At 44.0% G+C, this 23,496-nt stretch overlaps 1 protein-coding gene and 1 long non-coding RNA gene across 5 annotated transcripts in view; one reads left to right on the top strand and one right to left on the bottom strand.

Annotated features, from left to right (window-relative positions):
* The window catches only part of LOC143694770 (uncharacterized), a 201,977-nt gene that overhangs the window by 135,659 nt on the left and 42,822 nt on the right, over positions 1 to 23,496 (top strand). The gene's annotated exons all lie outside the window — the stretch shown is intronic.
* The window catches only part of PAX2 (paired box 2), an 83,137-nt gene that overhangs the window by 30,381 nt on the left and 29,260 nt on the right, over positions 1 to 23,496 (bottom strand). For 2 of the 4 annotated variants that reach the window (XM_054637215.2, XM_054637218.2), the window contains exons 4-5: positions 18,535 to 18,620; positions 16,366 to 16,485 (exon numbers count right to left, since the gene is read on the bottom strand). In XM_054637215.2, the coding sequence (XP_054493190.1) occupies positions 16,366 to 16,485; positions 18,535 to 18,620 (206 nt within the window). The remainder of the gene's footprint in view (positions 1 to 16,365; positions 16,486 to 18,534; positions 18,621 to 23,496) is intronic. The other 2 variants (XM_054637216.2, XM_054637217.2) reach the window with 1 other exon arrangement.

Here is a 23,496-nt window from a genome sequence, read left to right as displayed (position 1 = left end):
GCCAGCCAGGTGACACAGCAGAACCCATCTAATTGTCAAAGACTCCGAGGGAAGCACAACTGTCTGGTGCAGTGGTGCTGAGCTGGCTGCTGCAATGCTGTTCCTCTGCACCAGCAAGGCGACCCTGTCGTCTGTTGCAGCCTGCCTGCACCATCCCTGCCGGGGTGCTCAACTCAGAGCAGCCCTCTCCCACCCCCTTAGCATTTGTGGATACATGTGCTGCCCCGTCCCAAATCACATTTTTGTGTTAAGACTGCTCTTTCCCTTTTTCCGATTTCTCTTCTCTTTTTTCCCCCTCTGATGTGTTCCCTTGTCCCCGTGCAGCCTGGGCCTGTCAGGCAGCTTTCCTGTCCATCCCGGGGGGCCTTTCCCCACACTGCCAGTTGTTGCAGTTTCAAACTCAATTGTTCTCCTCGGTACTGAGGCAAATGGAGTCATTAATTACCTTCTATCGGCTGGGCCGAGTTCAGAACGCGATCGATAGCCGGTGCTTGTCATTCAGGGCAGCCAGCCTTGCGCAGGCCCTCGCGCTGCCTTCAGTGCAACACGAAGGACCCCAGCACCAGCAGAGCTGGCCTTCAAACCTGGGTCTCAAACTCCCCCTGGGAATAGCACACATCCTGCCTCTGTGTCTGAACTGACCCCTAACCAAGAGAGAGACCAAGGACAAGAACCTTGTCCTGAGGTAGTGGGTCACAAATTTGCAGATGGCCCGGATTGTCTGGTACTGATGTCCTGATCCACACAAGCTCATCCAGTCTAGCTGTCACAATGTTTCTAGAGACACTGTTTGCATCCTCAGTAATTATTGAACTAATACTGTACTCCCCCCAGTAAGGATAAGCGCAAGGACTGGCAGTCCTTACCTGGTGATCTTTTCGCCTTTCTTGCCCCACAAGTTAGAGGTTTGGAAAAGGAAGGCTGTAAATTTTGGGTGCATTTCCTTCCAGGAGATTTTTTGTGGTTTTTTTAGACAGTGCGAAAGAAGATGTCATCTCTAGATGGGTCAGTTCTGTGTTTTAGCATGTAGTAGTGTTGCAAGAATTCTGAGTGCTTTGATTGTGGTAACTGGTGGGGAGAAAGATGAACCTCAAATTCAGATGAGAAGGATCCTAAGTGAGTGCAGAATAGATATGATGGAGTATGGAAGGGGCTGGCAAGATTCAGGAATGCACAGAGAAGGAATGTTATCAGAGATCTACGCTGCGATGGTGAAAGAAGATACAGAATAAGTTCAGGTTATGTACAGTATCCTGCAGAAATAGTGATAGTAGGGCATAAGTACTGGAGGATTATCACCTCAAGGAAGACCATCAGCCTTCATGAACTCCACTCTTGTACAGATTCCTGTGTCCATTTGCCTCAAGGGAATCAACAAACCTGAATTTCAGTATGCTAATTGATAGTACTCTGCTGGTCCATGTGTCTCTGTAGTTTAAGTGTGTCAGCAACACATAGACTGTGTGTATTTCTTTTTTACATGCTCAGGCTTAAAGCAGAAAGGCTCAGAAACAACGGATTTTATGTTTTGAAATGAGGGTATAGCTCACATGAGGAATTGGTGAGTAAGGAAGGCTGCTCATGCAGGGAAGTGAGTGTTCCTGACTGAGGAAGAGTGAGATGTGTGCTGGTGCCTGACAGCAGTGCTTTTTACACAGGGGTTGTGTATGACTGAGAACCCTAGATGGAGCAGGGACAGGCAGTGCAGCTTGAATACAGGGCTTATATGAGCAAAAATGGCAGTGCTCAATGAGAATGTAAATGTAATGAATTGTGTGTGCAAATGTGTAATGAAGTGTGTGCCCAGATCAGTCTTGGATTATCATGGGAGCATGTAAAATGCATTTAAGGAAGCGAGTGTGTATATGCATATGAAAATCATATGTATTTACTACTGTATCTAAGTGTATGATTGCAAATTTGGACAAGAGCATCTGGGAAATGAAGTCTGTGTTGGATAGTAAAAATCAGCACATCCAGCCTTACTGAAAATGCCAGCAAAAGTCTTCCCAGGTGTTAGGATGCAAGCAGCTGTCTCAGATGTGTATACAACATGTACTACAGCATGTGTGGGTGTGCAAGTTTAGCCTAGGTAGTAGTTTCCTAAGGGGTTTTAGCCTAGGTAGTAGTTTCCTAGGTCCAGTATCTCTTACGAGTGCTATTAGGTTTGACTGTTAGACAAACAGAAATGCAGCTGCCTCTAGAATCCAGTACACTGCTTTGTTTACATTGACAGAGTAGCAACTGGCATTCTCATATAGTGAGCCAGATCCTCTGGTCAGTATAAATCTGTAAGTCTCTTGCATTCAGTAGTTATACTGATTTACACGTCCTAAAAGTTATCAGAACGGTTATGCTGATTTATGCTGTTGTGGTGTCCACAACAGTGCCTGTAGTGCAGTGTCCTCGGGTACAGCTGCTGCTGCAGGGAGCTCTGAAGCTATGCTTTCTCTCTGCCAGAGAAGGTGATGCTCTCAGCATCATTGGTGTGGCTTAACTCTCTTCTCTCATCTTCCTAAGCATGTTTGTTGGGGAGCTACTTCTTGGCAGGATCCCCCTTGGTGAGCATATAAAAAAGGGGTGGCTTTTGTTAGCTCCAAAGGAGAGAAGCAACACAAAAAATTACATCGCATGCTGCCCTAACTATGCTTGTTTAGAGAAACTGCTTGCATTTATGAAGTCTTTGGTGCGGAAAGCAGGGTTGCAAATGACTGCATCAGAGCGACAGTAAAGGCCATTAATTTCCTGTTATGTTTTCCTGTGTTGGGGGCTTTATTAATTTAATTTTACACTGTCGAACAACAGCGAGCGCTGACACCGCCACACTTGGAGGGGTTTTTTTTTTCCTCAAGCAGTGCTTTGCCTGACATGGAAATCAACACTGCTATCAGGGCTGCTAGACACAAAGCAGGGAGCCCAGAGCTGGAGTGCCACCATCCAGTTCCAGCTCCCAGTTTGTGGGAATCCCTGAGATTCCAGTGGAGACCACCGAGAAGACACCAGCAAATAGACTCAGCAGATCTGGGTCAGACCATGGACAGTCTAGAAAATATGAATTCCCCTTTAGACTGCTTGGTTCCATCGGCTTGGTCCCCCACTAATATGTCTTCTTTCCTTCTGTTTCCCTCTAGACTTTCCCTTCCTTTCATTCCACCTATTTTCCCTTCATGTACACTTTTACCTTAACCTCATCAGTCAAAGGAGTCTGTACCTGCCCCTGAGCCAGATACTTGTGAATCATGTTATTGGAAGCTCTTCTGAGTCAGCACTGAACCAGTATTCAAGCAGAGTGTTTTTAGAGCTGCCATTTTTGACGTGCCATAAAACAAAGGCTCCAATCACTCAGAGTCATTAAAATTCCCATGGCATTTTTTGCAAGAGTGCAGACATTAACCTGGCTGTCCTGAACAAAATCCAGCCTGAGTGATTACCCACAGCATATCTTAATTCTCCTGTGGTTTCATTTGGACATGGCACAGCAAAATTTCACAGTTGATGCTCTGTATTGTTCAACATCTGCCATGGTCCACCTGAGAGTCAGCCACATTTCAGTAGAAAATGAGATCTTAAGAATGGGAAGGTTAATAAACAACATATGATACAGAATGGATAATTGTGAAATGCCATGCAATAAAAGAGCTACAGGCTTGCAATAGGCAGCAATCTGCTTGAAACATCACCATGCAAAATATTTTTTTTGAATCCTCATTCCTATAATAACTGTAAACCATTAGTAGAATAATTTGTCATCTTTCTGCATGAGGTCACATGAAGGCCATTATAGGTTCATGAAGGAACCTATACTAATGTGATCTCTATAAAATGTATATTGCAATATGCTCCAAATTGTAAAAGGTAGTCTCCAAACAAGAGAGGGCCCAGCCATGGGCAGCAATCAGTTTCACAAACAAGTAGGTCTCTGCAGAGAAGAGCCACAAGTATCTTTGAGGATTAGCTAGTGGAGTATTGTTTTTTGTTTGCTGGGATTTCATAAAGTTGTCCCAAACTCTAGAACAGTTCTTATCTTCTTGGAAAGTCAGCCCTTCTGTTCAAGGCCTACCTCTTATCAGACTAGGTGCCGAAAGCCAAAGCAAAAGAGCACCAAGTCCTTTGGGAAACCAGGAATGGAAGTATACCTGTCCTTTATAACAGCCTTTTCTAGAGCATTTAAGAGAGGAGTAGAAGGCACTCAAGGTCTGATGGACATTTCATAACAACAATCACCTCATTAAGGTTTATGTCTAGAAATCTGTTCCAATGCAGATCCCCTACCTTAAAACCAGAATAGCTCCTCTGACCAAAAAAAAGGCAGGGCCAAAGAGAGAAAGAAATCCTGACCTGATGCACATCCAAAAGGAAACCGTGATACCCATGACCTGGCTCCTGTTCTGGCTCTGTACTCATATGTGTTTTCCTGCAGCTGTTGACCTCTGTAGGAAGAGGCCTTTGTACCTTGAACCTATTGGGATGTAAGCAGTAAGATGCTTGGATGAATGAAGAAAAGTGAAAGGAAAATGTGAATCTAGGCATTATTTTTAGGCCTCTTAACACAACTCTGACATTTTAAAGGGGCTTAAGATGGGCATGAATTGCATTTGACCCCTATTTAAAGCATCCTTTATTTTATCTGATTGATTCTTGGAAAAATCATCTTCAAAGAGCTATGGATGGAGACAGACAGAAGACAGAACATGTCTGGTGTGTGTCAATAGATAGATACAAATATGTATCTGTAATTGCTTCTTTCCAGCCATCTACTACTAAGAGAGTTATCCCTCATATGCAGTATCCTAGAGCTTAGAATAGCCTCTGCAGTCCAACACAAAGTGCTGTTTTATCAGCAGAGATAGCTGGAGTCCTGAAAGTCCTGAAAACATCATAAAATGTTCACATACTGCATTTTTTTCAAGCAAGGTCTGGTGACAAAATAAACACACTGGTTTTTCTTACTTTCTCCCATCCAATCAAATTGCCTCCTTGCCCCTCATCTATCCAGTCAAGATTCTCATGGGCTAATCGCTTGGTGAGATCTTGTTGTTCCCCCGGGATCCAGTGAAACAAGGCTAGAAGATCTGATACTATCAGGGAAGTAAAGAGCTTCTGCTTTCCTTCCAAACAGCAGGAGCAGCAGCTCTCATTTTGGGAGGAGGGGTTTCTGTGGCCCTGACTGAGAACAAGGTGCTTAGTGTTTTCCTTTATCACAAAAAGACACTCCTCTATAGAAATGATTTACATCTATGAACAGCAAGCGATGCTTAACGTTACACTGATGTAGACTTGGGAGTGCAGAGATAGACAAATTAGGAGCTAATTGGTGCACTGGGGACTGACTGTTGGGCCCCCTTGGCTGCTGGATGTGATCACGAATAGAAAGAAAAAAAGAAAGAAAGAAAGGGAGAGAGCAGGAGCCATCCTCCAGCCAATGCCTCTCTAAAGGTTGGGATTCCTGAGGCCGCTTCTGTCTAGTGCTGTCAAGGTCAGCAGGTTCAGGTTCACTGAACGGTCAGGATGGTTTGAATTACTGGCACTGCCTGCCGATTCCTCCGCTGATCGTGATCCGTCTTCCAGCACCAGCTGCGGGATGATGCTCCCCAGCCATGTGCTGTGCACGGTGTGGGGCACAGGGAATGTCAGAGAGGCAGATGCTCTTGTTAAAAGGATAAGTTTTTAGGAAGATTTAAGGACCCAAGGCAATGCTGAAGAAAGGCACATGCTCCAACCACTGAGCATGTGGAGACTAGGTTTCTAGAAACAGCCATTCTGGTCCATTTTTCTTTTACCTGGATAACTGCACATTAGTATGTGCAAGTCTTTATTTAAACAACACTGCTTGGACATTTTCTCCCCAAACACATATAGCTGTGTGATCAGGCTAAAAGGCAGGGTAGCCAGCATGTTCCTACAAGGCAGTCTGCAGAGAGTGCCAGAAGGTGCTCAGAAAGCTGACTGCCAGTGTGTCCCGCAGCAGGTAGTCTTGGAGCCACTGAAGAGACCTCACCAGAGCAGGTGGGGAGAAGCCGTGCCTGCAGAGGTATGAGTTTGCATATCTAGGCTGGCAGTGTCACAGATATGTGCCTGCAGTGGCACCAGGGTGTGGCTGAGTGCCTACGTGTGTGTGTGTGCATGTGTGTGTGTGTGTGTGTGTGCGCGCACCATCCAAGCAGCCACAGCAGCAGTGATAGCAGAAGTACATGAGAAAGAAAGTGGCAGGAAAGAGCAACAGGAGGATTTAGAAGACAACAGAGTTGTGTAGAAGTAGTGTCTAGTGTTTGTCTTAGACGAGAACATGTCCAGGCATCCTTTACTTGCTTTCAATAGAGTTGCACTACAGAGAAATCTGGCCCTCTCAATCTGTAAACTGAAGTGCTTACTCTTGCTTCTTATTCTGAGCTCTGTTGTGCTCCTCTGTGAGTCAGTCACTCGTGTGCAATAGCTATGGATACGCAGCTTTTGTACTCACACCTCTGTGTCTGCTTGCCACACGCATTTCTACACCTGTTGAAAACTCCATGTAGAGCTGAGAATGCAAGAGACTGCCCATATCTGGTGCCCATACACAAGACCTCATGCACAGCACCCTTGGTGCTCACCAAGACATGGAAGAGATCAGGGTTAATGTCATGAGATCTGCTCCACAGAAGGGAAGCCCCCATCTCCTCTAAGCTTAGCCCAGCTATTCTAATGAGCTCTGTGTGTAGCCTGCTCTAGGAAGTATGTTGTGCCTACTGTCACCTCTCTTCAACTCCTCTCCCAGTTCCCTCTTCCACTGCAGAGCAAGGGGCTATGGCAAGAAGGGTCAGAAACAGCGCCCAGTATCATGCTGGTTTACATTAATGAGATACACACAGTGTAATCCGGCAGTGGAATCAGCTCTACAAAAGGAGGTAATAGCAGGCTGCCATGAGCAGAGCAGCTCAGGTAATTGGTTTATCTATCTAGAAGCAGTAGTAGCAATCTCTGCACAGACAGAGTAGCAGTAAAGTCTCTTCCTTAAGGCTATTTCCTTTGTCTTCAATTGCTTGCACATCCATGTGAGATAGAGAGAGAGAGAGAGAGAAAGAGCTAGAGAGAGAGAGAGGGAGAAATGTTAATTTGTGAATTAATGGCTTTTCTCTGCGGAATTGTAAATTCAAATGTCACCTCACAGGGTGACACTACGCTGGGCTGCTGAGGAAGCAATGATAAGATCCCCCCATCCCCATGCCGACATATACCCATGCCCCTCCCCTCCCTGAAGGATAGCTACGAAGTGGAACATGCTACTTTTAATTTGCAGTAACACCACAGCAGAGGGATGCAAGAATGACTGCTCTCCAACCCTCCCTTCCACAACAAGCTGGGCCACATCTTTTCCTCTCTACCTCCTTCCACCCCCTCTTCAACCCCTCCCATTTTAAACTGTGTCCAAGACAACACATTATCTCAACTCCCCCCACCCTGAACTAATCAAAGGATGAGCTAAGGGAGGGCTCTTTAGAATGGATGCCTCTGCAACCCTCTCCTCTCCTGCAATAATCAGGTGAATTAATGACCCTGAAGTTAAAGTGAGCGCTGATACTCAGGCGTTGTGCAGCGTAGGGGAGAAAGCCTTCATTGTTTTCGAGCAGGAGGCGGGCAGCAGCAAGGGAGATTCATGGATGGAGATTGAATATGCAATTTTCTTTCACCTTGCCAAGAGCTGCCCCTGGGCTGCGCCTGGCCTAAATTTTTTTTTTCCTCTTGCCATCTCTGCCTTATCCGGCCCTCCCACCTCCCTTCCATTCTTTCCAGAAAATTACCTTCAAAATTGATTTCCACTTTTACAAACAAATATAATGGGAACATGATGGGGGAAAAAAATCTTGGGCTGTGATGAATTAGGGCTGTCAGGTGCTTCCAAGTCTCCTTTGTTTTTGTTTTACTGCCTGTTAGGTTCTTTGTTTTTCCACCAACTGGGAATAATGCCCCTGCCCACAGTCCCCATGGTCCATGGCTACCTTCACAGGATATGGCCACCACCTGATGTCATCACTGTGTTATCCCTGCTCTCCATCACTGTGAGCAAACAGCCACTGCTAACAGGCTATCCTGGCCCTTCACACCAGGACACAACTGATCCTGTGAAGATGCTGCATGTCCCAAACTACTGGTGATCTGGGTCCTACAGCCCAGGTACAGGTCTGTTGACTTGCCTCTGATCTTCTTCACCCTCCTCCTCCTGTTTTCCCTTGCCTTATTCAGCTGATGGACAGATCCCAGCTCTCCTGTTCTGACAGATCAGCCTGGGTCATTGGCATGTCACCATGACCCATGTTTTGTGTCAGTGCCATGTCACCTTTATTCCATGGCAGTATTGCCCTTATGTCTCATTGCTATGTCACTTGACCCCAAACCAGCGTCTCTCACTTGTCATGGCATCCTCATCCACTGTTATACCAACAACCCTCGAAAATACCATTTGCCTGCACATTGCCAGCTATTTCTGATTCCTTTTGCAGTTGATTCTGTCTGCGCATTAACCTGGGACCCTCATGGGTTCAGACACCATGCTCCTCTGACTCCCATACTCTTTGCATCCATGACAACTTATAACAGCCACCTCCATGATTGCAGGCAGACCCAATGTAAGACTCATCTAAAGTGAACAAGAAGATCCAGAGAACCAGGCATCTAGCAAAACTGGGGAGCAGCCTTTGCACAGGTAGAATCATTGAGGAGGCAGAGACACTAGGAGGAGTTGTAGCTGCCTGACTCTTGTTGACATGTTAGCTGCAACAACCACTCCCAAGAATGAGTCAAAAAATGGAAAAATATCTAACCACGAACTAATTACCCATAATAAGCAGTCATAAAAGCACACACTTATGGTACTCACACAAATAAATGTAAAGAAAAGCTCTATGCATAAGTAGCGTCCACAAAACATAGCAAATTAACATTAAAGACACAAGAATGCAAACTGAGACACACAGAGGTACTAATGTAGGTGCATGTCAATTAAATGTAATTTCTGAATAAACAAATAACTTACAAAAGTATATGTACACTAACTAAATGAGAACCTGTAACTCAAAGTAATTTCCTTAAATTAACATGTACAGAATCAAATAATGTAAACAAATACAGAATATTTACATAAATAAACAGCCTTTATACAGGCAAGAACAACCAATATGTGGATATATAAATATATATATAACATACACACAAATATATAACCTCAATGCAAATACACATCTGTACAAACTATGTACAGAAGTGCACAGCACTAGCAGGCTACATATTCATATCCAGCAACCACAAAGATACATTGATACTCCAAGTATGTAACAACACATACACTTAGAATATACTTACAAATATACAACATTCACATATAGTCTCAAAATGTGAATACAAATACCTCGCATTCATAAAAATACATAGCACTAATACTGAGCCATACATGCCCAGATATCCATATGATCCACAGTATCCATCCTCCCACTAGGCAATATTATACACAGCTTAGCATACACATTTTCTAGGTCTCCATAGGCATGCACAAAAATACGGGTCCAACCTGCCACTCACCCCAGTACACAGGCACAGATAAGTAGAGACCAGTGATCCTAACACAGAAATACAAAAACCAAACAGGCATGCATTCCTAGAGATACAAATACACAATCAGAGATGCACACAAATACAACTACAGCCAGACCAGCTTGTCTTCAGAGAATAGCAGCCCCTGCCAAACTAAGCAGCACTATAAGCTCTGGAAGCAGGGCATTCTGTCCAAACTGCTTTCTGTGATGTAAGCTGTTAACTCTCCCTTACCTGACTTCTTTCTGAGCAAAGTGTACTCCCCAAAATCCCAGCGTGTGTGCAGACACCTCACACAAACACATGTATCCTGTTTCTCCTGCTTACAGACTGACCTCCAGATTCCTGGTGCAGCAGCCCACATTTCTGTCAGTGCTGTGCTGCTTATTCACTGTCTTCTGCTTCATCCAGTTTCCCCCTCCTCTGTTTTCCTATACACACTCTCCCTTTTCTGACATCCTCCTGCAGTTTATTTATAGAGGTGCAGGATGAGCAGGTGCTTTTCTTATGTCCTTCCAGGGGTCTCACTAGTCAAAGACCTCCAGGAGGGAGAAGTGGGTGATCACTTGGAATAAACTCCCTCTTCAATTTATATTTTCATCTAGAATCGCAGGGAGTGTTATCTAGACTTGTGTGTATGAACACAGTGAGCCTGGTCCCCTGTGACTGCTCCTGTTTGCAGAGATACACCATTTCTGCAAGCTGCCAGCCACTGGAAACTCACCCATGCTGCATAAAACAGCAGTCCCAGAGAAAGTAGGAGAAAAACATTGTGAGAGTTTGAAAGACTCCAGAATCTGCTCAGCCCATCTGCACATCCATAAACTGCTGTGTATACACCCCACAACTCTGTGTGATGGTTGGAACATAGGGTTAGCACCTGAGGCAATATAACTGCATGTGTCTCCGGTGTCATTAAGACTATTGCTGACCTGCAATAAAGCAGCCATATAGAATAACACAAACAAGTCAGCTGTGGTGACAAAAAATCACACTGTGAAACAATTCAGGCTCGCCACAGACAGTAGCACTGTTCCATCATCACCTACAGGGGTCCAAACAGACCCTGTTGTCTTCAACAAATCTTAGGGTTTGAGGAGAACAGAAATATACCTACTATGCCCAGAAATGAACATACATCAGGCCATGACACAGTCAAGTGGAATGACTCACTCATATTCTTAGCAAACATATGCAGGCAGCATAGAAAAATGAATGAATGCATTTCCCCACAGGACAGCACTGGGCTAGACCTCTGCTCTGGTACAACTCCAGCATAAGCAAAGCATCACAATACTGCAGATGACAGCATAAGCACACTGTATGTTCTGAAATGACCCCAGCATGCTGTGGAACACTAATATCACATTTCATGAAAACACACCATTCTGAACATGGTCCTGCAGTGACGTAGCTGTATTGACCTCACTGTCATGGCCAGTCTGTTTTCAACCAACACATTATATCAACTGCAGTAACAACTCTATGAATTGCAGTGACAGCACAGTAGAAACTGCACCAATGAACCAACAATTACCATGTTGAAACACCCTTACTGTATGCCGTGATGCAAACATACCACAAAAAGCAATTCACAGCTGCTCCTGTGAAGAGTGTAATGGCCTTGAGTGCAATGGGGCAGCAGACCAAGTAGTGATACAGTTAATCTCATCATTAGCATCACAAACCCACAACCTATAGTGATAGTTACAATAGGATAACCACAACCAAACTGCCTGCAAACACATACTGTGTGCCACTGACAATGACACAGTCATCTGAAATGTCATAGCTATGTCTCTCACACAGAATTATCCCTGCTACTCTGAACAACACAAATGGCATCATGCTTGCAGTGGCATACTCAGCTGCTGTATATCTGCTCAAAAACTTAGACACATTACACACCTCTGCTCTGTGTTACTTTCCACTTGAAGAAAATTTTGAACCCAAGTCTTTAAAACAGTTTATGTCCTGGGGCAGTATTTTAAAAAACAACTTTCAGTAGTGGAACTGTCACAGATGTCCCTGCCTCACACTTCATCAGGAGGCATTTTTGCTTTTCCGATATGAAAATCAGATCACATCAAGGTAGGAAAAGTCCCAAGCTAAACACTGTCAAGACCCTGCTCTGCACTCAGAGTCCTCTCATTTGGAGTGAGGAAAGAGAAAACCACCTGTAATAAAAGCACTGATTTTCAGTAGAGGGTCTTGTGGCAATAACAGTCAGAAAATTACATGAGCAGCAGCAGCAAAGAGAAGGGCAGTGATGCTGCCTATCCTATAGCTCCAGGATTAACAGTGCAGATACTCCTACAGATAGTGGGCAGCACCCTGTTCAGCACGGCCCAATTCCATTTGAGGAGTATTGGTGACCCATCTGCACTGATACAGTTAACACTTCTTGGAAAAGGCCACCAGATCTGTAGAAATCTTGGTGACTCTTCATTGTCCCGCTGCACTGACACAGCCCTGCATTACTAGGCATCAATGCAACTCACTCTAATCATCAAAATGACAAGTGAAGGATGGGAAGGAGGGACTTCTGCCTTCTCAGGCTTGCTCCCCCATCTCTGTTGGGGATTCCTTCACTGCAAACACCGTGAGTATTATTGCCATTTACAGTAGTGATCACTCCGTCCCCTCCTCTCCCACAAACCTAGCGCTGATATTAGCAGTGATCACACTAACAAGCCTTTGGGTTTTATTACTACTGATACTAATAATACTGGCCACATTATGTCTGCTCCCACCAATAACAGGCTGCAGATATGATCCCTGCTAATGTCGATAATACTGGGGGATATTATCTCTGCCATTGTCAGCACTGCAGATATTATTACCAGTAATGCTGTCAAATACTACAGATACTGTCAAGGACCAAGATTAATAATGCTGAGAATGTTACAGCACCAACCTCACTGGAAGTTGAATCCCAAATGAGAATTTAGGGTTAGACAGGAAGTCTGTTTGCAGCCTATTATGGAAAGAAAGGGCCATGTCTCATAAGAATGGTTTTGTAAAAATTGCTGAAGTTTCACCCAGCTGAAGATGCAGTGTTATGCTGGCAGCAGCTTGATATAATCTTTTCCTGTTATCTAATTACTTATCTATATCTATCTATCTATCTATCTATCTATCTTTCTATTTATCTGTCTTTCACTTTCTCTGCATTTCTCCTTTTTTTCTCCTTGTACCATGCTCAAGACTACAATATGAGTGATATTAAGTTTTTGTTAGTGCCTCTGGGTCACCCCAGTTCTCATTCTTTTAGCTGTTAATTAAGGGATTATGAAAAAGCAGAAATAGTTGCATATTCTTCCCCTTTGTCCTTCAGGATATTGTACTGCTGCTTCTTAGTCTGGCAATGACTCTGCTGAACATGGTTGGCCTGCCAACACAGAGTACTGCAACACTCAAACCATAAAGAATTTATGTTTTCTGATGCAACTTGATAGTGTAAGACCCTCACTGGTCTTAAGAAAGTCATCACATGCTGCAGGGTGACCTCTGCCTTTGGAAGATGGTGGGTCTAAGTGAGGGTGGGTGTAAGGCCAGAGGGAAGTTACAGCTCCACTGGCAATGCCCACAGTGCTACACAAATGTTTAGTTAAGCGTTTTAGTCAAATTATTTTCAAAATCACAGGAGACCAACTCTATCACAAAAGTCAGAAATTTTGCAATCACTGGTTATAAACTGAAACTAAAGTGTAATTTGGTCTTAACAAGGCAAATCCTGACCATCCGTTCTTGGCATTCACCTGAGGAAGACATACTGAGTTTTGAGGAAAGACTCATGGCCAACAGTTCCTTGTGACTAGTAGACACTCAGAGCTGCTTCCCAGCTAGCTCTCTCTCAATGTCATACATCACCCAGGCCACCCCTGCACTTGCAACCAGTGTATTTGGTAGGTTGGGATTCCCACTCTTTCCTCTAACTCCCTGTGGGGGACACACCTGGCTGTCAGCGTCCATCTCTGAGCCCACCTCATGCATCCGTCTGGCTCCTTCTGTCCAATCGGGAGTTCTGCTACATCATCTTGACACATAATTATCTCTCTTCTTCTTAATCATCTGTGCTACTGTCTAATGTAGACACCAGCTGCAGCAAGGAGGACCTGGGGGAGGGGGTGTGCTCACATAGAAGCTTCTCTGTCTTTCTCCTACCCTGTTCCCCCCAGCCATCACAGAGGTTGCTAACAAGGTTTTCAGAACTGGTGATTCAGGAACAGTTTGGTACTTCCCCTTTCTGCTGAACTGCATTCCTCACAGAGGAATCCTTGCAGCAGAGCTGGTCCAACAGAGCGGAAAGAAAGAGAGAGCAGTGCCGCTTCTTCTGCCTCCTTTAGGGAAGAACCACTCCCTAAATGCTTGGAAAGTAGATGTGCAAAGCTCACAAGGGCTTTTCAATGTGAGAATAAAACCTGAAGTTAAGAAAGAAACTGCAAAAAAGTGTTCAGAAGCTCTGGGAAATACTGAGAAGGTGTATGCATCCAGCATGAATATGAAAGAAATACTCATGTTGTATCTCTTGACAAACTTTTCCTACTCCCCATCTCAACTAGAAACAATCAGAATGTTCAGAGCTACAGAGGAGACTGCCCAGGAATGAGTGAAGATCACTGTCTTTGCAAAACTTCCCCTTGCACCCTTCTAACCTTAGGACTCAGCCCCACAAAGGGACAATATTTTTCATAATTTCTGAAGGCCAGTGTGAGCCCAGATAATGCAACTCATGGTTAGAGATGTTGAGCAGCTAGCTGGAGGTCCCATGTGAGTTTTCTCTGGATCAGGAGCACGTGTCCCTGCAGCAGATATCTGGGATGGCAGGATTAAGGCTGTTATCTAAGGCAGTTGCAACCATATCATGTAACTGCCACCTAAAACTCTGAGAGCTAAAGACAAACAACATCTGCAGGATTGTCTGGTTGGAACCTTTTTGATTCCTAGTGGGATATTTGGGCACTTGGCCAACAGCAAGGAGCTGCATAGTGTCACTTGCCTAAATCAAATCTGGAATGAATTAAGGACAGACACAAAGAATAGTTCTTACTGTCAATATATCATTGTGAAGTGTCACAGTCTTAGATGGCTGCTGTGTTGTTTCTGTGTTTAATTGTACTGTTCCAAAGAAAGCTCAGGTTCTGAGGCTGGAAGTGACTGAGAGGCTGCATCTAAAGTGGGATGATCTTTCCAGGTATAACCTGCATAGTAGCTAAAGCCAGATTGAAGAGTTTAATTTCTAATGAGATGTGGAGGCACCATGTTGAGAGATGGTGATCACCACATTGGACTGTATGAGAACAGGGGTTCACAAAACCCTCAAATAACTGCCAGGAGATCTGCACCACTGTTAGAGAAATGTGTCATTCAGTTTGAAATGTCACTATTTCCTGTGTATGTAATGATGGCAAATGCTGGAAAGGTTTGCAATACTTGTCTCTTATTCCTGACATTTTTTGACTTTGAGGCATTGACTCAGTCCTTCCATTGCTACACTTTTTTCTTAGCTGGGCCCTACTGCCATCTAGCTGGGAAATGGATCTTCCTCTGGGGCCCCGATCCAATTTCCAATGACATCAGCAAAAATCTTCCCATTTGCTTTAACAGAAGCTGAAATGGGTTCTTGCATCTAGTTTTACTTTGTATAAGGGAGGAAGGAAACATGATGACTGCCTGTTGTTCTTAGGATTACTGTGTTTGTTTGGATCAAAAACTTACAGATGTGAACCTCACCAGAACCAATACTGAGAAAATTACTAGCAAAACCTCAAAATGCAGCATCTGTCTCAGGAGAGCTTTTTCTTCTCACCACATATCACAGAGAACTCTCATGTTCTCTTGCACTGCACAGCATTGGGATTACAGCACACACAGCACCCTGAGCCACCTATCCTAAGAGGTCTTTCCATGCAACAAGCAACACAACATACTGAAGTCAGAACTGAACCCAACAAACTGGTCAGTCAATATTCTTTAAAAAGTTCACCTCCTGGCCCTCAGGTTTAGAACAAATCAAATTTAAAAAGACAGACTTAAGGAAAAGTGTTTGAAAGCCACCATAAGAGCACCAAGGCCTTACCCACCCCTCCTGACTCAGTCTATTTAGACCTGAGGCTCCAGCTTTTGATTAATTTCAGGATCTTTGCCCTGAATACTTCACAGCAAGTAGGATGCAAAAGAAGAGAGCTTAATACTGTTTCATTATAGCCTTATTGAAAGGCTTAGAAACAACCTTAGGATCACAATACTCAGAAGACCTCCTGTTCTGCTTTCAGACTGTTGCAAGCATGACAGTTCTGCTGTGGTAGATGCTACTCATTGAAAACTGGGCCCTTGTGATCACCAGCTAATGTAGCTCGTAGCACATCACAGGGCAGGGACTTGTTTGCAAGGGGAATGAAAGACAACTCCCACATTGCTGGTGCTTCTCCAAGATGGCATTTAGTTTGAAATCAAGTGAGTCAGGGAAACCATGTTTACCCACAGTTCAAAGTCCGGGCACCTGCTGGCTCCTTGGGAGCTCAGTTCCAGCCGTTTCCAGCAGTGAATGAACTTGGGATCAGCTCCAGCAATGGAGACGGCTCTCTGCCTGCTGAGCAGATGTCTGGAGATGCAGCCTGTCATGAAAGGCCTCGGAAGAAGAGCATTCCAAGCCAGCAGGGCAGTGGCGGGGAACTGGTCTCTGTTGCTAAAACTGATCTAGCCCCTGGAGCAGCTGCAAACCTTGGCCTGAAATTGGAGCCTGTACATGGGGACAAAGAATATAAAAGGGAGGATGAGCTTCTCCCCTCCCCCTACCTTCATCACGTTTCCTCTTCTCGCCATTCGACCGAGGAATCCCCAGGATCCCGTTAATGGAGTAAGAGCCCACTGGATCATTGGAGGCACTGGAGACAGGAGGGGATGCTGTGCTGGGCACTGGACGAAAGGAAAAGGGAGAAAGGGCCATCAGGAGAGCAGCACAGCACTCAGGGATCCCCAGCTGAAAGCTATGCATGCCACCAGTCTAACAGGAAAGCCTGGGCACTAAGCAGATTCCTGGTCCTTCAGGCTGAAGGACTTACTCTACTGCATCCCAGCAAAGCTGCATCCCAGCTTTGCTTGTCCACTACTACACTGTAGCTTCACAGCCTTCCAATACAGGGCCATTGATAACAAGTAAGTGTATTCCATCAAGAAGCTAAATGTTGTTACATCCCATTTCAGAGCAGGCTTTCAAGGTAATCCAATGAAATGCTGCATAGGCCACATTCTCTAGTGACTTCATAGTCCATCCATATTTTACCAGATCATTTCTTCTCAGTATTTTTTCACCAGGAGTGCACATGCTCTGTCTTAGGCAGACTAGCCTCTTACATGCCCACCTGAAAAACTTAGTGAAAAAATTACCTTAGCATAGGTTAGAAGCACTTCAGTGCTAGCCTATTAAATTCCCTACTGGAATTTAATATTCCCAGTTCCCTACTGGAATGACTGGGTGATACATACTACCACCCAGATTAATGAAAATCTAGTGCCTTCCTTTTGTACTGACCAATATCAGTAGGCAGAATGCTCTGGCCACCTGGCTGTCCGAGATTGCTCATGAATTTCCAATATAACAAAAGTGACAAGTAATCCAAATTAGAAATGATCCCTTCATGATAATCAGGCCTTTAGAAAATAGAACAGGTAGACCTATGCATCCAGCAGGCATACCCATTGTGTCCCAGTGTGTCCCAGTAATGGAAAGAATATCCCAGTTCTCTTACAGGCCACTATTCATCATTCAGCTCATAAAGCACTGATCTGAAGCAATCAATACATCCAACAGAAGCCTTTCAGGATGGAACAGAACCTTTCAACACTCTCCAATGTAGACCCACTTCCTAGAATATCCCAGAGCAATGAGACTTCACTAGAAGCACTCACAATCACTATCCCAGCTCAGTCATTGCATTCCCTAGACATTGCACTGCTGTTCCAAGAAGGAATCTGCCAGCTCCATCTGTTGTGATCAGTGATTGCCAGTCCAGTGAGCAAGTCCATGTTAAAAGAGCATCCAGAAATGTTCTTCCGTATTTGCCCATTGTAATCCTGAATACAGTTTGTGTACAGGACATCTACCAGCTCTGTCTGATGCAGATGAGCGTTTTCTGGTAAATCCTTGTGTAGCAGCAGATTCTCCATAACCAACAGAATCTCAGAAAGTCTTAGGCCACAAATAAGCCACTGTAATTCACAGTATCCCAGAATACTGCATGTTTTTCCTGCTCTAGTTTGTCATTAGATAAAGCTATGCTAGCAAGAGCAGACATATCCACCCCACAGCTCACAGATTAGAAAGTATCTCATCACACATCTAACACAGTACCTCTAAACAGACTAGGAGGCATTTGGTCACTGTATTACAGCCTCCATCTTCTGTTCACCTCAACAAACTAGCAAAATATCTCCCGCACCATTCTCAGTAAAATACACCCATGGGATACCTGACTGCAGAGCTAGAACAATGAAGAATTCAGTTGTGAGGCAGCTGGAATATCTTACCCATATTTGTGTGTTACTACCATTAAAAAAATGGACCATTTCCATCAAAGGGAGAGGAGAGAAGAAAAATTGGTAGGGAGGAAAAAGAGAGTCAAAGGAAGGACAAGGGAAAAGGTGAAGACTGATGCTTAGACAGGACAGCAGTAAATAGCTCTGTATAAGGAGATGAAGGAGAGAGCATGAACATGAAATGGACATTAAGGCAGAATCACTTGGGCAAACCCCTACTTTGCGCTAATTTCTCTGTGATTCACGTCTCTGCATTGCAACAGGGGAGACAAAGAATAGAAAACTCTGATTTTCATGGAGGCTTCTTTCCCCCCACCCCTCCTCCCTTTTGCTCTGCTTATCATCTGCTTGTCAGACTTTGTTCCCTCAACTAAGCTTCATCCCCATTTCCACTTGACCTGTCACCACCCCTCATGCTGGTCTACTTACCAATAGTATGTCCTGGTGCAGTCACACCTGTCCCACTCCCATCTGGTGTTGGGTGAAAAGGTTGCTGAACTTTGGTTCTGATGATCCTGGAAAAGAGTGAAACACATTCAGAACTCAAATGCATCTTCTCTGTGCCTTTGCAGACCCACAGTCCCAGATATCAGAAGCTGAAGGCTCGATCTGAGCTCTCAGTGCAGCAGAGTGGCTTCATTTGCTTTGTGGTCCTGATTCTACTGCTTTAATAGTCCAGCTCTCAGAGAATCATCCTATTTCTGCTCTGTCATCTTTATCCCAAACTTGGGTGTTCACTGCATAAGGATGGTGTTCAGTGAGCAAGCCAGGATCTGCTGTGTGTTAACAGCTGCATTGCCATTTATGGTCTGGTCTGTGAGCATAATAACAGTGCAGTCTTCACAGCTAATAGAGACATTGCTGAATTTACAAATGGAGTAGCTTTAATTTTGTTGTCTACCTGAAAAATACCCTTCTAACTGACTAAATGCTTTGTACTGTGGAAGGTTTGCCCATAGCCCTTGCCCTTCATAAATGAGGTGAAAGCAGACGGCATCTGTAGGGACTGGTGATGGGATATAGATCACCAGGAAAAAAAGGTCCATCAAACAGGGCAAAAATTGGTGTTTGTCAGGTGGTGAATGAGCACAGCATGGGAACTCAAAAAAGCATCACGAAGCTTATAGTGTAGCTTAGAATGACAATAAACTGAACTGTAATTGTCAGTGCTCTGTTTCTTGTTACATGAAATCTTTCACCTCTAGGTCACTGATTTAAATCCAGCTGAGGTCAGTGGTGAAAGAAAATCACTAGTACCTAGTACCTGACTGCAAGGTCCCTGACTACTGGCAGACATTGGGTATCTGTGAGTTGGGAACCGCTGTTCCACCAAGGAACTCAGTAAATAAGCCATGACCTGTGGAGGCCATGGAAACCAACTTCCTTTCTGGGATTAGAACAAGCCTCTCCTCTCTTCAGCCACTCCAGCTGGGGTGTAGGTGCAGATTCCCTTCATCCTGAGCTTCTGGAACTCTTAGCCCTGCATTTTATTAGCTTTATTTTCTACCCAAAAATCTCTCCAGAAAGTGAAGCAAATAGAAGATTTGTCCTGCCCACTTGAGAGCTTCCCTTAAAAATTTGTTCTGAAGAATAAGTCGGCAAAACTGCAAAGAGCAAATGTGTGGCTAGTGAGTGATATGGCATGGACAGAGATAGGCAGAGACATTATGGGGGCAATTTTTAAAAACCACTACTTCTGAGGATGAAGCCTTCTTAGGAGAAGAGAACATCTCACCTCAGCACATTAGAAGACTCTGCTACAAGCTTGATGAAGCCTGACCTGTAGCTGGAGTGCCTGGGACATAGCTGGAGACAGAGAATGTCACGGTTCTAGCTGAGGATGGAGATCCAGATCCTCACTTCATACAGATCAGTGGTACCAGATGCCCTAATCTATAGTTGCTGAGACCCTATAGAAAAAGTGTCTGAAGGCCTCAGGGCCGGATTCTGAGGTCTTAAAATTTGCACTAGGTGAAGACCTGATCTGAAAAATGTGCTACAGCAAATAATATAACTTTTTTTCTTCTTTTCTCTTTTTTTTTCTTTTTTCCCCTCTTGTCTCACATTCCCCCTAAAACCCCCTGAAGTGCCACTCTGGTTTTGTGAGTTTATTGATTTCCCCCAGCCCAGAGAAACAGAAAAAGGGGATGGGGTGCAGGCAAAGGGATGGAAATAGAAAGCTATAAATTATTTGTGACAGGAAAGCAATAGTGCCAGAGTGCTGAGCACAAGTCCCGTGTCACTATTAGATTCCTTTTAGCCTGATGACACTGTAAAAGAGGTTAAGTGTCTGATGGAATCGTACACCTTGGGGGCAGGGGCAGTCCAGGAGCAGAACAAGCCACAGAGAGCGGGTATATCAATTCTCCACGCCAATAATATTCCCCTCATTGATCGCAACACAAAGTTCAAAAATCTCATTATAGCTAGGCAGTCCTGGAACTTTTTTAAAATCAATAGAGTGATATAATATATGTATACTTTGTATAAATGTTTCTATCCATCCATCTATCCGTCTATCCAAAATCTGCCTGAGGGTGTCTAAGTTAACCTACACATTATACTGTGTTATGTTCTATTGTAGTGTAGCATAGTGAATGGATTAGAAGATTTCCCCTGCAGCCTTAGATGACATATTATAAAACGTCCTGTTAGCACTGAGGTGACATCAGATGGTTCCATTCATACTGAGATGTGACATCAGATTTACCATTTGTACTGGGAGATGGCACCAGACAGCTCAGCTTCTACTGAGGGGAACCATAAGATGAGTCTAATTATACTGAGATGGCAGATCAGGCTGTGCTGAATCATGCTGCATGAAAATTGCAAAGTTTCAAAAACCCATTTAGAGTAAAAACAGCCTGTGAAACGCTGCAGGTATAAAATGCCTGTCCATAATATTCCAAAACTCAGGCAGGGGATGAAGAGGAAGGTTCAATTTCCTTTCCCATTCAGTTAGAGGTCTCTTGGCTGAGAACACCAGTTAGTGCCAGTTGTGACTGTGTTTACTGAGATGTGTCCATTAGGAACTGGAATGAGACTCACCAGCTCATTGCACCAAGTAGCTGTCAGCTGGTAATGATTTTCGGTCACTACCAAGCAGGGCCAGATTTCTGCTAGTGACCCAGAGGTGAAAGGCTCTGTTCAGAAACATCCCATTCCTAAGAATGAAACCGGTCTTATGTCAAAAGAAAGTGTCCGGAAACCGTCAGCAGAGGAGAGTAGTTCTGGTTGTGCTGCCTCCAGTGGCTTGAGTCAAATAATTTTTGGCATCAAACGCCCAGTGAACCTAATGAGGTATCTGGTAGAATGTATTTTCTATGGCTAAAAGAAGAGGCAGGTCTTGAAAAGACTCTCCCCATCAGTGTTCCCTTGCCCTAAAGTCATGACTCAACTCCAGTGTTTTAAGGAAAGGCGAAATTTCAGGATTCTAATGCTCAGTACAGAACACGGCACTGCATCCCCCTGGGTCGATTCACTTAGGGACAGTGGTAAACAGCAGAATAGCTAGGCAGCACTGCTGCTGCTTTGAGAGGCTTCAAGTGAGTCTGTCCTACAAAAGACCACCTAATGAAACAGCAGATGAAAGATGAACAGAGCTGACCTAGCCCCGTAGCAACAAATGCAGCATAATAATGCTGTCTTTAAACTTCAGTGTTGCTGAAAGCTTCTCACCCTTACTAGGGATTGAAATATGCACTAAGCCAGCTCTGCTGCCTCAAATCTAGGATTTCTGGATTACTGCTGTGTAAGAGGTCACAAAACCTCGATCACCTCTTGCTGTCTTTGATGGGTTGTTCTTGCCTTCAGGCACTGGAGAAAGAGAAGTCTTGCAGATTACATCCTCAGCCCTTCCCAAAAGCAGAAGGGACACAAGTCCAGACACATCAGTTAGCAGTGCTGATTTCTTGAGATAAATGCCAATATTTTCAAACATCTTTTTCCAAGAGAAATTGACCCTTTGGACTAAATTCATCCCTGCTCTAATTCCATCACAATCAGTGACTCCAATAACAGCCTTTGTATTTAATTAAGAACAGAAACTGGTACTTACTGTAAATTCCCATTTTTTTATTTTCTGGTGGGAGATTTTTGTACAAGTTGACTACTTTGAGTTTTGGATAATATAAACAGATTTAATACATTGCCTTCTGAAGTTTCAGCAACAGGACATTTATAGATCTTTGATTGCAGTAAAGCAACTGAACTTCATTTCACAATCTGAATTTAATATGCAATATTATGTTAAGTGATGGCATATAATGTCATTACAGTAAATAGTATCATACTATGAATTATACATCCATCCTGGAATTCATGAGTTGCTATAGTTGGCTTGTAGTAACTCCTTCTAGACTTAATATTACATACAGCACCAGCTGAAAACAACAGCTGATTTCCAAATGCCTTTGACTTTTTTAAATGCTCAACATTAGATCATGAATTTCCAATGTTTGATTTCTATTTCATTATTTTTGTCAGTTTTAATGGAATTCCCTCTCCTGATTCTGAATACAGTTGGACAGACAAAAATCTTCTAGCATTACAATTGTAACAAGCTCTAATCAAGAGATGTAACAAAAAATATTAGATGTTAAAATTAGCTGAGCCAGAGTGCTTTCTGAGAAGAACTTTCACTCCTTGTAAATAAGCAAGTAGAAAATCACTTCTTAACTTGTGGAGAAATTACTCACTAAAAGAACATAGAAAATATGGCAGAAAACTCACCTTGCTTCTCTGACATTTCTATCCAAACTCTCTAAAAGCCTAACATACTTGGTGGTTTCTCCTCTCTTACTATGGCTGGCAGAGTATTTTGACAGTATCTCAAATAAAAGAACCATACTAGGGCTGATCAGAGGGAGATAAGGTAGGACTGAATAATCTGGAGTCACAATCTAGAAATTGTCTTAATCCTGGAAGAACAGAGTGAAGTTGAACTGAAGGAAAGATTGTTGTGTCCTGCTGCCTCAAGAAGACCCTGACAGGTTTCAGAAAACATTGCTATCCTCACTCTGATCAGATTCCATTGTCGTGGATTATTTTTGAGGGTGGAAGGACACACTCAGCAGAGCACCAAACTCCTTGTAATTGTTGTGGAGTATTCATATTTTAAATGCTCCATATTAGAAGCACATTACAAGACCCCAGGGTGTGCATTACTGGGCAATTAAAGCGGTTCTTGGAAGGCTAACATTGCGAAGCTTCAGCCTTTTCTCTGCGCTGTGTCCAGGGGAGGCTGTGATGGCCAAGGCACACACACCCTGCTGTGCCGCGCTGCTTAATTAGTGCTGGGCTGCACCGCCGAGCCGGGGTTGTGCCGGCGCCTGCACAAGGCAGCCTGCGGGGCACACGGGTAGGGCTGAGCGAGACAGAGCCTCCTCTGCA

The sequence above is a fragment of the Agelaius phoeniceus genome, chromosome 9 (assembly GCF_051311805.1).
Source record: "Agelaius phoeniceus isolate bAgePho1 chromosome 9, bAgePho1.hap1, whole genome shotgun sequence".
In the NCBI taxonomy this organism is placed as follows: Eukaryota; Metazoa; Chordata; class Aves; order Passeriformes; family Icteridae; genus Agelaius; species Agelaius phoeniceus.
Note: the sequence above shows the minus strand (reverse complement) of the source record. Positions and strands in the feature narration are given on the sequence as shown.